Source organism: Dipodomys ordii, unplaced genomic scaffold, assembly GCF_000151885.1.
Source record: "Dipodomys ordii isolate 6190 unplaced genomic scaffold, Dord_2.0 Scaffold1, whole genome shotgun sequence".
NCBI lineage: Eukaryota > Metazoa > Chordata > Mammalia > Rodentia > Heteromyidae > Dipodomys > Dipodomys ordii.
The window spans coordinates 45,523,959-45,541,653 of record NW_012267217.1 but is presented as its reverse complement, the minus strand read 5'-3'; the positions used below and the strand labels follow the sequence as shown (position 1 = coordinate 45,541,653).

The 17,695-nt window shown below is 36.1% G+C and overlaps 1 protein-coding gene across 1 annotated transcript in view; it reads left to right on the top strand.

The window, feature by feature from the left end:
* The window catches only part of Myl1 (myosin, light chain 1, alkali; skeletal, fast), a 23,073-nt gene that overhangs the window by 3,788 nt on the left and 1,590 nt on the right, over window positions 1-17,695 (top strand). The window contains exons 2-5 of the mRNA XM_013033279.1: window positions 9,261-9,288; window positions 13,992-14,135; window positions 16,402-16,575; window positions 16,977-17,054. Coding sequence (XP_012888733.1) covers window positions 9,261-9,288; window positions 13,992-14,135; window positions 16,402-16,575; window positions 16,977-17,054 — 424 coding nt within the window. The remainder of the gene's footprint in view (window positions 1-9,260; window positions 9,289-13,991; window positions 14,136-16,401; window positions 16,576-16,976; window positions 17,055-17,695) is intronic.

Genomic DNA, 17,695 nt, shown 5'->3' with positions numbered 1-17,695 from the left:
AGGAAGGGAGGGAGGGAGGGAGGGAGGGAGGGAGAGAAAGAAAGACATACAGACAGGAATAAAGAGAGATGAAAGAAAGAAAGAGAGAAAAAAAGAAAGAAAGAAAAAGAAAGAAAGAAGGAGAGAAAGATGGAAGGAGAAAAAGAAAGCAGGAAAGAAGGAATGGAGGAAGGAAAGAAAGGAAGGAAGGAAGAGAGAAAGAAAGAAAAGAAAGAAAGAGAAAGAGAGAAAGAAAGAAAGATGGAAAGAGAAAAGGAAGGAAGGAAAGAAGGAAGGAAGGAAGGAACCTAATCATCTTTTGGATACTGAATAGTGCAGAAGTTTAAGCGTAGCTGTCATAATTCACTATACAGCTAGAGTGAAATTTAATTCCATAATAATATTCTCAGTTAAGAACCGTGTTCCATCCTAAGATATTGCAATGGGTTGGCGCCTAGCTGTTGTACTCAGATACTTTGGGGTGTTTTCATTTTCTCGGTTACTTAAATGCACTTCCCAATCTGACTTTCTGGTTTCTCGGTTATTTAGAACATTTCTTTAGTTGTTCTTGTCATAAAACCACCAATATTCTCCCAGAAGATGTTTACTGATATGCTATCCGCACGACTTTTTTAAAATGAGTTCCCTTTTTGCAACCAAATTTCTGCTGTTATTTGGACAACAAAGTTACTGTCCCTGCTTGTTCTAAGCATTCTTCACCCTTCAGAGAGTCGATGCTCTCAGCTGGAGTCCACACTAAAATAACACTATCTGACAGAATTGCAACTGTTGGAACTAACACTCACTGTAAGTATGGCTCCTGTGGAAACACAGGAGTGATACCAGCTGCAACCATGTGAAATGATGAAATAAAGGAAATGACATCCGCCCCAATCTTAAATGATCTTCAGAATGTAAGTACAGCTTTTGCATGATGCTTGCGCTAGCTGGAATGCCAGGATGTTTTAAGATGGAGAGTTTGAGTCCTATCTCTCATTGTGCTGTTCACATTTTAATTCTCACTGTGTTCATTATTCAATCTGGTTATCGCTGATGAGGCATACAGGGGCCATCACTATGGCTATGTACTGGTACAGAATGCATTGACAGAAACTCCACCAAATAAACTAGTCTTGAGACAACAGCTGACCACATTCTTGGGAAGACTTAAAATTTCAATTTAATGGATAACTTGAACGCCTCATGTTCCCAAATATATCTATTTATTGATGACTATTCAATAGCTGTAGATGGTTATGCATTCATTATGACTTGTTTTAGCTCAGGAATGAAAAGTTACTTGTGTTGGTCTCTGATGTTTTCTCTTATTTAAGAAGGCTAATACATCTGATCCCATAGGAAGTATTCTGGGAATGTCACATGAAGCTATGGCCCATGAAAATCTCCAGGAATTACCAACTTCTTTGTAGTAGTAACAATCAACCTTCATGTGAATTTATCCTGTACCACATTTCACCTCTTCAACCCTATACATTTTTTTCCAAGAAACTCAGCCTAAATGATCAAATAACTAGGCAAGTGATGAAGCTGGAATTGAACTTAGAACAATCAGAGTTAACTCTGTTAACCATATCCTGAGCTATCTCTGGTTTCTAAAGAGTACTTCAAGGATGTGTGAAGGAGACATTTCTGTTCTTTACAGCATGGAGGAGGGTGGATCTTGTGTTGTCCTGCACAGTTCTGTGTAGCCAGAAGAGGGAGTTAAAGGCACATATCAGAACAAGTTCACAGTCTTTGACCTTGGCTACTCACTCCTGTTCTGCTCTTTAAGCTTCCTTCATCCTACCACACTTGCTGACAAGTTGGTTGTTCTCTTTTATAGGTGAAGGCTGAAACTTTAAGAACCTAGGACTTTCATTCATTTTGTTCCAGGTTCCCATAAAAAGCTGCAAACAGAAATTAAGAGTTAAACATTACTCCTGAATGCTATGAGATATTGAATTCTAAAATAATTTTGATTTTATTTTATTAAGTACTTACCCATTTCCAACTTAATCTTGAAAACTTACTATCGAACTGTTTTTCTGAGAAGAATATGAGATCTCTGCCATCCTTATAAATACATAGCTTGATTTAAACAGAAAACTCCAGTAAGCATTCTCTGGAGTAACAGGTATAAATGTATCACATGGTTAAATCATAACCTACACTGGTTTGAGACAAAGAATAGAAAAAGATCCTATGAAGTCAGTTTCTAATTAGAAAAAAGTAGTAGAAATAGTTAGCTGCTTTCTGATTCCTTTATATCATATTGAAAATTTGTTTCCTTTACAATGATGTTTCAAGATTAAAAAAACACTAATGCAACTTGAATGTCAACCAATTGTAATATTCAGCCATTTGCAGCGGACATATAACCTCAGGAGAAAACAAAAATTATTTGAGTTTATTATTAGGTATCAGTATCACATTTTCTTTCATATATTCACACTGTAAAGAAATAAAACAAGTGGACTAGAGTGGGGAAAATAATAAAGAGAATTTTGTAATTCTCTCTAGAATTTCATTTTGGATTATCTCTATCTGAATTCTGTCTTGGCAAAGAAAAGTACAACTTGTGAAGGAAGAGATATGTGCATCGACTAATAGTGAATAACTTTTCATTTTGAAGATAATTAAAATCTTGGTAAGGCAAGAAGACTACAAAGTGACAGGACAAATTTAGCCCTTGACATTTTCATGCTGCAAATGAACCCCCCTGGCAAGTTGTCTTTAGAAGTCATTCCATAATTACTTACACAGTATTAAGCACCATCTGACTCATGGAAATTATGAAAAGGATTATATTTAGTCTGCTGATATGACACTTTCTTCCACTTCTCTTCGGACTGAAACACTTTTCATGTGAAAATAATACCTTAAATAGTTTGTTTCTACGTTCATTTTCAGGGTGTTTTTTTTAACCCTAAACCAGAATCTAGAGGAGATATGGGCTACATACCCTGTCTCAAAAACTAAAAAGAAAAAGAAATTATAATTACCTGATTTTTCTCTGTAGGGACTCACGAATATTAGCACTATTCTTCTAGAGACTTCAAATTTTGATGAGGCAGAAAAAGAACTAAACTGGGAATCTTTTTTGGGTTCTCCTAGCAAATCATGTGTTCTTTGGATACACAACTTCTCTTCTTTAGGTTATTTTTTTTAAGATTATACTATCAGTTCACACAATTTATAGGGCCTACAATGTGAATTTTTTGACCTATTTGTCAGCATGATTTACCTCAATTCTTTTAATTTTTTCATAGAAAAAAAGTGTTAGGATTATCAACTTTGTGCCACCATGCCTGCTACCATAATTTAAAACAACCCATAAGGAATTTTCCTAATACCTTGTAAAGGTTTGAAAGTGGAGGGGTGAACAGAAACAGAATTTTAGACTTTAAAGAAATCATATGAAAATAAATGCACAAAATTAAAAAAGCAAAATTTTCTCAATGCCATGCATTTCTTGATCAATTACTAACTCTGGAAAGGTCAGAGACCATTGGGGAAAAAAAGAGTAGGTTTGGCTCACATTTTTATTGTTTTAATTAAAATTCACTTCAATCTCTGTTAGTTCATACGGGTCTAAATTATGTTAGCATCACAGTCTTTGCTGTGATGTGACTGGCTTCAGTTGACTTGACTAGGCCTGCCAAGTACAGAATTATACATTTTGCCTCAGTTCAGAACAATTTATCCAATCCATCCATCTGGTGTCTCTTATATTAGAGAAGCCAAATGCAATGTTGAAGTATACAAGTCAGTGAGATTAAAACACACACACACACACACACACACACACACACACACACACATTTATATCCTTAAGTAAAGCAAAGGCAAAAACAAAAACAACTAACAGCTCTTTTCATGGTATGGTTTGGAAACCCTTAAGATGGTACAAAATTAGACAAAGTTATTCCTGAGAATCTATATATATGTCCAAGTCTTGCTTTCTCTTGCAGGCCTTAAATTAGGGACATACAGCAATGTTGTAAAACTGGCTCCTGTTGGAACAGCTTTGTCTTTCTTTCTCCTCATATCCATTTATCTCACTAAGCAATGAAGATCTTTGAAGATCATAGTCCTTATTTTTCCAGATTGTTTTAAATTATAGCTCTTCTTTTTACTGTACTAAAACCTTATTATTTATCAATTCCAGGGCCTGTTTGATTCACTGAACTTTAATATTTTTCTTTAACAAACTGTTCTTCCTACCAGAAAATTTATCTTGTCTTTAATCAGTTAAATAAACTTTACAATTACTAACTGAAAGATAATTTCCAAAGTGAAAAAAGAATCTGCAAGTACTGCCATAGAGTTATTGTTAGGAGGAGTGTCTTGTACCCTATTACTTAGCAAGGAATTGCCCAAGTCATAAAAATATACTTGTCTAAGACAAATATTTAAGCTAGAATAAAAATAAAAAGAGACTTTATAAACAAAAGGTTGGAAAAGAGAACTCTTGGCAACAAATAGTCTTGTAAAATCTGAGAAGAAGGTACTAGGAAAAAAAGAGGATAGATACAACTAATTCAAAATGAGCAAGAGCTATGTGCTGGGAAGCAGCAGGTGGTGGAGATACAGTGTTGAAGGACGAGAACACATAATTCCTCCAGAATGCAAGCTCTTTAAGAGCACAGATAAGGTGTGTATCCTCAGGAAATATTCTGCAGGAGGAGCTTGTGTTTAAAGGAAAAGCTTAGTATATTTGTGTCCTGGCAGCTTTAATTGAATGAAAATAGACTGACAGGAGCAACAGTCCCAGGGGATAGAGATGTTGAGACACCACACCACCCAGTCCATGTCAGGAACAAATAGGTTTCAGGGATAAATTATACTTCCCCAAATATAAGACAAGAAGGTTAAATAACTTACAGTTGGGAGGAAGGAGCTAGAGAAAGAAGATTATTGAAAGGTAGGAGGTACTATCAGGGCTTAAAGAATATTTAATTTCTAAAAAAGGAAAGCAGAGAGGAGTTCATGCCAGACTGAAAGACTTAAATCTAACTTTTAAAATAAACCAAATGGTGAAATGGCAAACTGAAGCCACTACTAACCAACTGTGTATTCACATCATGCCTTTGTTAAAAAGGCTGAGTACATCACTATTATAATAATATCAGGGCAGAAAGGAAAGGGAGGTGGCATTTGTTATTTTAAAAAGAATACTAGAAAATCAATTATACATTTACTCCTGAGAACAAAGTCTAGGTCTTCTAGCTGTTTTTTTTTATTTTTTTAAATTTTTTTCTTTTATTTATTTGTTGTTTATGTGATACTAGGGAGTCAAACCCAGGGCTTCATGGATTCTAGACAAGCACTTTACCTCTAAGCCACTTTCCTAGACCAGGTATTCTAACTTTGTGTGTGTGTGTGTGTGTGTGTGTGTGTGTGTGTGTGTGTGTGTGTGTGTGTGTGTATGTGTGTGTGTGTGTGTGTGTATGCCAATCCTAGGACTTGATCTCAGGGCCTAGGCACTGTCCCTGAGCTTCCTTTGCTCAAGGCTAGCACTCTACCACTTGAGCCACAGTGCCACTTCTGGCTTTTTCTGTATATGTGGTACTAGGAATCAAACACAGGGCTTCTTGCATGCAAGGCAAGCACTCTACCACTAAGCCATGTTCCCAACAACCTAACTTTTAAACTACAGTTGGCTCTCTAAAGTTTAGTCTTTCCTATTGTCAAATAATATGCTCAAATTTATATTTTAATTCTCAGTAGGTTAAAAAAAAGTCTTAATTCTATGAGAGAAAGACATGGAACTTAACTTTTTTTTTTGTCAGTCCTGGGGCTTGAACACTGCCTGAGTGCTATCCTTGATCTGGCTCAAGGTGAGCACTCTACCATTTAAGCCACAACTCCACTTGCAGTTTTCTGGTGGTTAATTGGAGATAAGAGTGTCACAGACTTTCCTGACCAGGCTGGCTTTGAAACATGATCCTCAGATCTCAGCCTCCTGAGAAGCTAGGATTACAGATGTGAGCCACCAGCCCCCAGCTGACATGGCACTTTCTCCATGTCATTTAAAAATTGCCTATCACTTTAAAGCTTCTATTTTAAAATAATATGATATTCATATGGCTGTGATAGGCTTATTCCACACAAATAAATCTTTCAAACTGACTTTCTGGGTTATTCAACAGATCTGACCATGTTTTATATATACTTAGTGGCCTAGTTTTTATTTGAAAAAATAATGAGATATGAAAATACTGTTATATTTAGAAAGGCAACTCCAATTTTATAATTTTATAATACTTACAAAATTAGTTTAATGAAGATGCATCTTAAATTATAGGAAAATTTTAATTTAATGACACAATTACATACATATGTTACAGAACTAAAAATGAACACAAAGAAAGCATGTTCTCCTCTAATAGCTCTATGTATAAAAATTGTGAGATTCCAAGTTAAACAATTTTTAAAGATTATAAATTTCCACCTTTGAATCTATCTTTCATTTCCTGTAAATGATTCAAAGCATTTGCTAAAATTTCTTTATTAAATTTCATTTCCCAATAACCTTTCAAAATGTCAAAGTTTATGAAATTATAATTACCTAAAAACCAGTAATTTCTAAATTATATTCTCAGTCCTTATTTGGGGACTTGAGGTTCTAAGTATTTTTTTCCTTATAGACATTGAACCCAAAGTGATGTATATTCAATTGTGAACTTTTTTCTAGATTAGTTTGAGGGGTAGCCTCAAAGTATGTGTTCTTGTAGTAGGAGTGAGTTCATTGTTTTTATGACTCTCCTCCTTAAAAACTTTTATGGAAGCAGTAACTGAGCCACAATTCATCTCCAATATACTTTATGCTACTTGAAATATGTACAAAATGATGAACATTTTGTCTGAACTTCAGTAGGCATACTAGGATTGATCTCCTCTAAAAACTTCTCAACGCTATTCCAATTAGGAAGCTTTTCCCTGTTTTCATATAAGCTGCCATGTAAACCCACTGCTGGCCATTTCCACAGATGTCTTTAAAACATTAAAGTATAATGTTGTGTTCCCACAAGTCTTGCCTCCTATTTTTTTCTTGTCAATCTGCAGACTGGGCCATAATGTATTCGATAAGGGCCCAGATGCTGATAGTTCACATCTATAATCCTAGCTACTCAGGAGGCTGAGATCTGAAGAATAGAGTTCAAAGCCAGTGTGGGTAGGAGAGTTCATGAGACTCTTGTCTCCAATTTATCACAGAAAAAGCCGGAAGTGGTGCTGTGGCTCAAGGGGTAGAATGCTAGCCTTGAGCAAAACATACCCAGGGACAGCACCTAGCCCCTGAGTTCAAGCCCCAGTACTGGCCAAAAATAAAAAAGTATTCAACAAGGCAGTAACAGAATCACCATGTTTTAGTAAGAACTTAGGGTAAAATTTAAAAATAACATATATAGAGCATACGAGAAAGAGGGCAAAATGGCGTAGCAGTTCCCTAGCCTTGAACTTCAGAAATTCAAAAAAAAAATGACTAGTCAGCCATCATGAAAATGACAAAGAAAGAGGAAACTGCACAGACCTAATGTCAGAAGACTAAGGGAGAATGATGGAAAATGGAGATCAGAATCATCCCTTATTTAGAGTAAACCCCTGATACTATAATTTGCAAAAGAGCAATTCCATTGGCTATTTCAAGACCTGACCAGATGGCCACGTGTGTACATCCTAAAAAAAACCCACAGAGCATGCATGGCCTTTTCAAGTCCTCTGAACTTTGCTATAAGTGACAGGGCTTGAGAAGATCTTCCTTCTATAGCCATTGCCATTTGAAACCTCAAACCAGTCCCACTCAAGAAGTTCCATTAATACCAAGTCCTTGTTGACTGGTACTTCCTGAAGTCTGTAATTCACCCAGAGATGAAGTCAGCCTGAGCCACTAGAGAAAACCTCCTCTGCACTGGAACAAAGAAAATTCTTCTTAAAGGGATACTACATTCAAAACTCTGAGAGATAAAGACCATAAAAGTACTGACAGGCTTCAGTCCCACGATAGCTGTCCACTCCTAGGTCCTGCTTTCCTAAAAATAGCCCCCAGAGTACAGATCTCTTTCTCTTTGCCCTAAGAAAGCTAAAGAACTCTCAAAGGGGAGTGGCAACTGACTCTGAAACTCGATGCTATCTGTGAGGTCAGTTTGCCCAGAAATAAAAGGGAGCCTGCAGAGCAAGGAGGACTCTACTCAGGGACTGGAGCTGCCCTCAACCTACTCTTCAGCCTCTTCTCTCTGACTTGCAGCCCAGAACTCATTCCATCATGGTGGGTCCTCCAAGAAAGCTACTTGCCATTTATAGGAAGATAGAGTTCAATGTCTAGGAACTTTTTGAGAAAGAAAGGCAGACAAGGAATAGAATTGAGGGAAGAACATATCCAGGTCAAATACTTAAAATGAAGTATATTGATGATAGAATTAATTACTTAAAGCTGTGGTGCCAATTGAAAAAAAAATACATCTTACTCCTAAGAATGCTTTATATTTCACCAGTGTTTGCTCTATCATAAAGGCTTATCTAAATTTAAAAAAGCAACCTGGAGCAAGATAGTATACCTTAACCTACAATCAATCCAGTGGTAACTGCTGGCTGCGATTAAACTGCTTCTGATGCTTTGGGTATTATATTTTAGTATAAAAATGTACTAGCAGTGGAGAGATTTAAGAGTCTTTATGTACAGTTCATCTGTACTTTTCCATAGAGTGAGTGATATGTGTTAGTTATGTCTTAAATGTACTAAGAAGAAATTGTTCTAGGAAGAATTTGATTTAGCATTTGTTGCATCATGGATTCATCTCTTAAAATACTGAGAACTATTTCCTAATTGTCTTTCTCAAAAGATTTATCTGTTCCTAGATTCAAAAGTACTCTAAGGCAATCTTCTTATTCTGTGACGCCTACCTAGACTTCCTAAAAGTCTCAGGGCAGAGAGCACTCACTTTCTGTCAATGCATTTGAAAGGGTACTAGTTGTTTCTTCCTTTCTCTCTCCCGCCACTGCAGTCCTTCAGTGCTGACCAGATTGCAGGTAAGTGATCTGAACTTCTCTACTGCAGATGTAGGCAGAGGACTGCCTGGTTTCTGAAATGTCACTTAACACCAAGGCTTGCTTATTTTGTGGTTCAATCTGTCTGTGTCCAAGCTATGCCTGAACTTGGAAAAGTAGCCTGACTTCTAGAGCTTACTTTGAAGAGTATTCAGGAAATGAGCTGGATACACTTAAAAATCAGGACATTTTTGTTCGGTTAAATGTTTTTGTGATTAATTTTTTTCTAACAGATCGAGTTCTCTAAGGAACAACAGGATGGTAAGTTTAAAAGCTATAGTTGTTAATATGTGCACACTCATTAGATGACATGTGAGAAAACCAACTCCCTTGGGATGAGCTCAATGCTTCCTAATTATCCACAGTTGTTACTGCCATGCTAAATATAAATTGCTCTCAATGATGCCAGATATGTTTGTTCAACCTGTAGTCTTTGCTTATAATCAGTAATCAAAGATTTAAGCAAATAACAACTAAACACCACAAAAGAAATCCTTAATTTCTAAGTAAAACTGATCACACACTTAGATGTGTATATACTCACAAAAGGTGTTGATTTTTACCAATAAAATCCCTACAAAGAGATTTGAAGACTGACTCGCTCAATTAAGAAAACAAAATAAGTTATAAAGACTGTCCACTTACCAAATCTAAACAATTTCAATAGCAATCATAGTGAATTATAGAACAAAAGTGACTTCAAAAACGAAGAAGAAGGTACAATTTGTCTCAGAGCTGTGGGAGGGAACACTACCCATCCTCTGGCCAACCTCTGTCCAATAGATCCAGGATGGATACCCAGAGAGGTGATAGTATCACCTCAAAACTTGGTGATACTATCAAAATCTGGTATGGTTTTAAACCAATTGGAAATTTATTTCATAAAAAGTTTCTTGCAAGGAGTTTCCAAAGTCTTAAGATTCAAAGATCCTGAATTTTAAAAAGACTTTAATATTTCTTTTGAGACTTGGGTGTGTGTGTGTGTGTGTGTGTGTGTGTGTGTGTGTGTGTGTGTGTGTATGTGTTAGTAATGGGGTTTGAGTTCAGGACCTAGAAATTGGCTCTGAGGGTTTTCTTTGTTTTTTTTTTTGTTTTTTTGTTTTTTTTTTTGCAAAATTAGCACTTGATCACTAATATTTTGGCCAATTTGAAGATGAGTATTAACTTTCTTGTCCAGGCTGGCTTTGAACTAGGATCCTCAGTCTCAGTCTCCTTGAGTAACTAGGATTACAGGCATGAGCCCCCAGCACTTGGCTACCTTTTGAGTCTTTGGATCCAACAGGTGTCATGTCTAATAGGCCCTTACTTTTTTCATTAGGAAGTAAAGGAAGGCATGGTTGTACAGTGCCACACCATTTGAATGAACCGATACAGAAATACATCTATAGAAAGGAGGGAATGAAACAGTTTGGTCATATACTACTGCATAAGTTTGAATATTGATCACAGTCATATAATACGTATTTCTTATGTTAACAGAGGTATAAATAATATAAATATGGATAATTAGTAAAGACCTATTTGGGTTCCTGTACCTGAAGAAATCCTCATTCTTCACTCTTAGTGTAGTGCCTGTCATGTTCTTCACTTGGGTATCAATTAAGAAAAACTGGATGTTTACTATACTCTAAAAGATGTTACTGTTACCTAAATGATGGGTGATGAGCCCATGTAGAAAGAAGACTGAATGAATGGGTTACTTACAGATCAAGATCATTCAAAAAGTTTATATACTGTGGCATTTTTGGAAATTACATTATAATTTGTTTGACATTAATGTACTTTTTGCTAGTGATACATCTAGTCTTGCATGCCAACCCTCTCTAGGTCTAATTTACTATGTCATTATGACTGCCAAGTTATGGTAGGATCAAGCAATGAAAGATTTTCAAACCCTTGCAGAGACCCACAGACTCACTGTTGAATATGAAACCTATTGCTCCACATGTGAAATAGGTTTTAGACAAGAAGTTGAATAAAATTAACATAGTGAACTGGTTTCCTTTCATTTTAGGAAAACAAATGTGAGCTTTTAAAATTAAATGGAAATCCTGTACTTTCAGAAATGAATAAAAGCTAGCTCATTTCCTTGTTTAATGTTTAAAGAAGTTTGCTCATGCTGCTCTATTTGTACTAAGAGAACAAAAAGGACAGTAGGAAAGAAAAACATTACAGCATTCCAAATGTCTAAGTCCTATGATGTCTAGTTAATTTGCCACCAGCCCCATGATGCTACAGACTACTATTTATCAAAAATTAATAATTTTAAAATTTATTATCTTCTTCAAGGGCAGTAGTCATATCCAAGAGTCAAAGAAAGTAGCTACCTTTGGGGGAAGGGGAATATACAGAACAATTCTATCATTACCCTAAAGTTCTAAATCTATGTTCTTCTGTACTACTGGGGAAAATAGGAAACATATTAGATATCAGTAGTCTGTTAAAAAATCTATTCTGTTATTGAAATATGGAAATGGCTACAGATTAATACATGAGTAAATGGGAATAAACTTTCTTTATAGAAATAAGGAGGCAGCCCTGGGAAGTAGTTTGTCAATCCAAATTCTAGAGTCCTCAAGAGAGTAACCAAGACTTTGGTTACAAGTATGGAACACAAAGAATATATGTTTTTTCTGGTCTCTACATGATATCAACACAAACGTTAAATGAAAAAATGATTCTGTTACAGCCCATAAAAGTCTGACTCCTACACCAGTACCTGACCAAGGTAATTGTGAGCTCTTTGAGTATTGAGCCAGTAACAAGAATAGTTCAATTTCACATGTCCCTTAGAAAGATGGAAAATAATATTTGGCTTATGGCGCCACAGGATCTGCAGCATCTATTTTAGGTATTTTAGCTATCTGATAAATAATCTGTCGAGAAAGTATCTCGTGTGTGTGTGTGTGTGTGTGTGTGTGTGTGTGCACTTGCACACTAATCCTAGGGTTTGAACTCAGTGCTGATTCTGAGCTGTTTTGCTCAAGGAAAGTGCTCTACCACTTGAGCCACAACACCACTTTTGGCTTTTTGGTGGTTAATTAGAAATAAGAGTCTCAGAGATTTTCTACCCGGGCTGGCTTTGCACTGTGATCCTCAAATCTCAGCCTTTTGAGCAGCTAGAATTACAGGCATGAGCCACCGTGCCTGGCCTTGACAGTATCCTTTGATTGGAAACTACTGGTTGAACTTAAAAGAGTATATTTTCAGCTCTACTAGTTCATTCAAAAATATTTTAGTGCCCTTAATATTCCAATAAATCACCATCAATACTTCTGGACTTCTCACACATTTAAGTTTACAAATTTTAGTTTAAATGGCCTCAGTGGGCCTCTAAATCTGTAGTAACCCCTCTTCCTTTTTTGTACGTAATTTCTAAACTCCTTGTCATTTTAATTTGAAAAATAAAACCAGTTCAATCAAAAGAGAACAAAGATGATGAGGAAAATAACATACGTGTACTGAATTTCCCCTTCCATTTAGTAAACAAGAAATATGAAAAAAATAAGTAAACAAGAAATATGAAAAAACACACAAGCTAAAGATACAGCTCTGTGAGTGGAGAACGTACCTAACATGCAAGAGGCCTAGGTTCAATCCCCAGTACCACAAGAATAAATAGATAGATAAATAAGTAAACAAACTAACAACCTGTCAGTTGAGTCCATTAATGTGAATATTCTGGTCTCAACAACATCCTATGATTTTGTTCAATGTTGCTATCAGGAGAAAGCTGGGTCAAGTATACAATAGATCTCTCTACACTATTTCATATAATTGCGTGTGAAGCTACAAGTATCTACATTAAAAGTTAACTTAAAATATACACTTAAATTACACTCTAGAAGCGTATTATTGTATACATTACCTTGAAAAAAGACTAAAGTATAGACATAATTATAGCAACAATCCAAAAAGACTACATGTTCTTCTGAATGTCTTATCCCAGAAGCCTATTAGGGTTGCACACAGAAGTGGTTAGATGATATAGGAATTACAGGTTTCTCTCACTCTTGTAAATTTTTCCCTGAAAAATAAAATTGTTTCAGAAGAAAACCTAATTGAGTTGAGAGCCGAGAAAACCTGTATATCAAGAAGAGGTTTCTCTATATAATTTAAGAAAGAAACTGGATTAACTTCACCTAACAAAACCCTGATGAGATATGGGTTTTTTTGACATTTGAACATGAGTAGTTATATAATGAATTTTATGAGGATTATTAGATTGTCTCAAGGTCTAAGAATTTCTTACCTGAGCCCTCCTTTCCAGGTAGGTGAAGGAAATATGAATAATTATGACTAGGAAGTTTCATTTTTCATAAGAGATTATGAAGCATGTATCAGCATGTATTGAAATTGGAAGTGGTGCTTCAACATAATCCTACAAAGAAATGATTACAGTATTCACTAATGATTGCGGTAAAAGAAGGGAGGTTCTGTTAGACATCAGGGGCTCACCCTGGAAATCCTAGCTACTCAGAAGTAAACTGAGGATTGCTAGTTCGAAACTAGCTGAGGCAGTAAAGTCCTTGAGACTCTTATGGCCGATTAACCAACCATAAAGCAGAAAGTGGCGCTGTGGCTCAAGTGCTAGCCTTACACAAAAAAGCTCAGGGACCGCAGCCAGGCCGGTGTTCTGGCACCAGGACCAGCACAAAAAAAGGTGGAGGGGGGCGGCGTTGAGAAGATAACAATTTGAGTGGTTGGCAAAAATCTGTAAAACAAAAAAGAATTTGAACTGAATCCTTGAAAGAGCACAAAATTAAGAGTGAGCGAAGGTGTGAATAGCAAAAAGATGGGTCAGAATGTTGAAAGGGGTGACATTGATCAAGAGATATTGTCTTTATAAACTGTTTTGTTAAATGGCAACTCCTTTGCACAACTACTTAAAGAAAATTTTAAAAAGATTAACTAATAGTTTGGAAAAAGGAAACAAACACCATAATGTTCCTTGCCTCTTGCAGAATTCAAGGAGGCATTTCTCCTGTTCGACAGAACAGGTGAATGCAAGATCACCTTGAGCCAGGTCGGTGATGTTCTTCGGGCACTGGGCACAAATCCCACCAATGCAGAGGTCAAGAAAGTCCTGGGGAACCCCAGCAATGAAGGTAACTCACCAGTTCTTTCCAGATCTGTGTATATCAAAGCCTAGATGGGGTTAGGGAGAGGCAAAGAGAAGGAGAGAGAGGGAGCAGGAAAAGAACAGAAATAAATAAGGCTCAGGTTACTCCTGATGACGGAGGCTGTGTGCCTACTGGCAATCTAGAGTCTTAGCCTTTGTCCTCATAAAATGAATGACCCCTACTTTAGAGAGGATCTGAGAGCCATGATAAACTGCATCATGCTTCCATGATAAAAGTGATGCCTCCTGCCAAGATCATCCTCCTCAGAATCATGTCTAATGACTATAGCTGAGGAGTTAAGGAGCTAGCTAATAGCCAAATTAGTGTACATTTTCACACTCCAAACCTTTAAAAGCAAAATCGATTTTAACAAAGAAAGTAAATATGAGTAAAACCGAGTGGACTTTTTATAGGGTATCAGTTAATCTACAATGCCATACTTCTAGAGGAAAAAACATATTTTTAATAAAAACTCTGCAAATAAAGTTTCAGTGTTGGGAAGTGATTGAAAGATGCATGCTTCCTTTGGCGTGTATACTGTCTTTGACACTGCTTCTCAAGCTGCCTTTAAAAGAAACTCAGCTATCTTAATTAAGAACAGACACATTGACATCTCTATGTGTGCTTTCTATTTCCAATAAATTACAAAAGATTTGAAAATCCTACACCAGAACCTGCATTCAGTGCCCCAGGGTAAATCTTGGATCAGAAACCAGTAGTATATGTAAGTGGTAAAATGGCACAAGTTATTCACTTGAGGTAGAAACCCAATCATTAGTTTGGAACACGGAAATTGTTTTTAATCCCAATGGTTCATGACAAAGTTTAACAGTCAACTGGAAAATGTGAGTCTAAACAAAAAAGACCTAACACAAAACTGAAGTCTTTTAAGTAGCTATTTGGACTATTTATTTTTACTATTACGGGGGAAAAGGAAAAGGGAGGAAAATAACCCTGTAATTCTTTTTAGTAACTAAGAATATTTTGGTGATTTTCCTTCATTAGAAAAGAAAAAAGAACTTTGATTTCAAGAAAACTTCTAAATAAGTCTGCTGAAGATTTCCTCATTTTCTTTGAAAGAAATTTACAGTTAAATCATGCAGAAAGTAACTGGAGTAGGAGATAAAGTGAGAAAATAATAGTCTAAATCCTATTTTTAAATGTCCTTGCCTAACCTGCCAACATCCATTTTAAAAAGAATTATTAGGTAAATGCTCATTTATGGAGCATTCAAATGTAACCTACCTAATATTGCCCTAGATTTCTATTTTTTTAAAAAAGAATAGAGGAACTTTTATTGTTATTTTATGAGTACACAACTTTATCCACTTGTCTATGTCTGGATAGTCTATTTCATAATTTTATCATGAAGGAATTTGTCAGAGATATCAAAGATTCTCCATTACACAGCTGTAAGGAGCTCACAGAATATTTGACTCAAGGACTTTCTTCATAAGGTTTATTATTTGGTTGGGGATTTTTTGGTTGATTTTTTTTTTTTTTTTGTCAGTCATGGGGCTTGAACTTTGGGACTGGGCTTTTTCCCTCAGCTCTTCAGCTTGAGGTAAACGCTCTACCACTTGAACTACAGAGCCACTTCCGGTTTTCTGGTAGTTTATTGGAGATAATAGTCTTACAGACCTTTTCTGCCAGGGCTGGCTTTGAATTGCAATCCTCAAATCTCAGCCTCTTATAAGCTTTTTTATTTACTTAAAACTTAAAGAAATGTAAGGCTATAGGAAAGCTCAGGACATGGGTACAAAAGTTAAGTTTTATTTTGTCTATATGGTGACAGGTTTATAGAAGCACACCACCATATTGCATTCCTAGCGATAGAATATATTAAATTGGCATTACTAAGAAAATAGTAGGTAACATTTATTAAGCACCAAATTTTACCCACAAACTTTAATAAGCTTTATATGTATTATCTTAGTTAATTCTCATAATGACACCCTGAGGTAATTGTGGTTTACAGATGAAGACTTAATACACAAAGAACTTTAAAAAGTTCCCTACTGTTGCATAGTTATAAGTGGTGGATTAGAAGTAGAATCGCAGCCCAAGGGCTCTGTAATTCATGTTATTATTATCTATTATCATATTTTTGTTATTTTAGCATTTTACAACTGAAATTTAAGCTCTGTGAAGATTTTTTTAAGAGCATCTGGAATGACTTTCAAGTGTAACTTGTAATTCAGAAATGGTATTTTATGTAGCTATTAACTCTCCAAATTAAAATATCTTCCAGAAATGAATGCCAAGAAAATTGAGTTTGAACAATTTCTGCCCATGATGCAAGCTATTTCCAACAACAAGGACCAGGGTGGCTATGAAGATTTTGTTGAGGGTCTGCGTGTCTTTGACAAGGAAGGCAATGGCACGGTCATGGGTGCGGAACTCCGCCATGTGCTAGCCACTCTGGGTAAGGAGAATGTATTGCAAGGACTTAATAGGACAGAATATACAGGGAAGTTTGTGACATGATAGGAGAATAATGTCATCACCAAAACAAAGGAAGGTGAAGGACTGTAGCTCAGTCAATAACTGTTTCAATTAGTCTCAAAGACAGTGAATTTGTTTCAGGAAAATTAGCAATGAATAAATAAAGCATTGTAGTACCTATAGGAAATAGTTTGGAGAATAAGGTATAATGTGCATTTTATGCATTCATTAAAAACAGTGTGCGGATCACTTACTGAGCATCAGGAAAAGAGGAAGGAACGCGTTTTGTTTTGTTTTGTTTTGAATAGTTAGAATTATGACAGACTTTTGAAAATGAATGCAGCCTTGTTTCTAACAAGAGGGTGGGATGTGTTTCCCCAGGTGAAAAGATGAAAGAGGAAGAAGTGGAAGCCCTCATGGCAGGCCAAGAAGACTCCAACGGCTGCATCAACTATGAAGGTACAACCAATGCACACTGGTGGCTTCAGCAACTCTGATTTAGTTGATAATAGATTCCACTGGAACTAAAATTCTTCCTTTCTCTTGACAGACACACATTTTATGCTATCAGATAGTTGTGTAACTCTAAGAAGATATCCCGTGAGGATCTGAATAGAGACATGAGATTTATTCCAGTGTTTTTTGTTTTTGTTTTACCAAACACATGCATTGTTTTACAGTTTAACATGTGCTTTCTCACCTATGTTTTTCTTGTTAGATCTTAGGCTGGAAGACAGGCAGGGCTTGTGTCAGAATCAATAGCTTAGACTAGAATATTAAAGTTGTGGAGATTTTAAAGTACAAAATGTCAAACAATGATAAAAGTGGCAAAACTGAAGGCTTTAAGGCTTCAGTTACTTAGTGACAATCAAATGATTAATAACAGAGCTAACACTTAAATTTAGTTCTTGTCATCTACTGCTCTTGCATACATGAAAATCATTCTTTAGCTGGGCATAATGGAACTTATCTGCAAGGCCAACATTCAGGAGACTGAGGCAGGAATATCTCAAGTTCAAGGCCTGGACTACAGAGTGAGACATTGGGAAGGAAGGAAGGAAGGAAGGAAGGAAGGAAGGAAGGAAGGAAGGAAGGAAGGA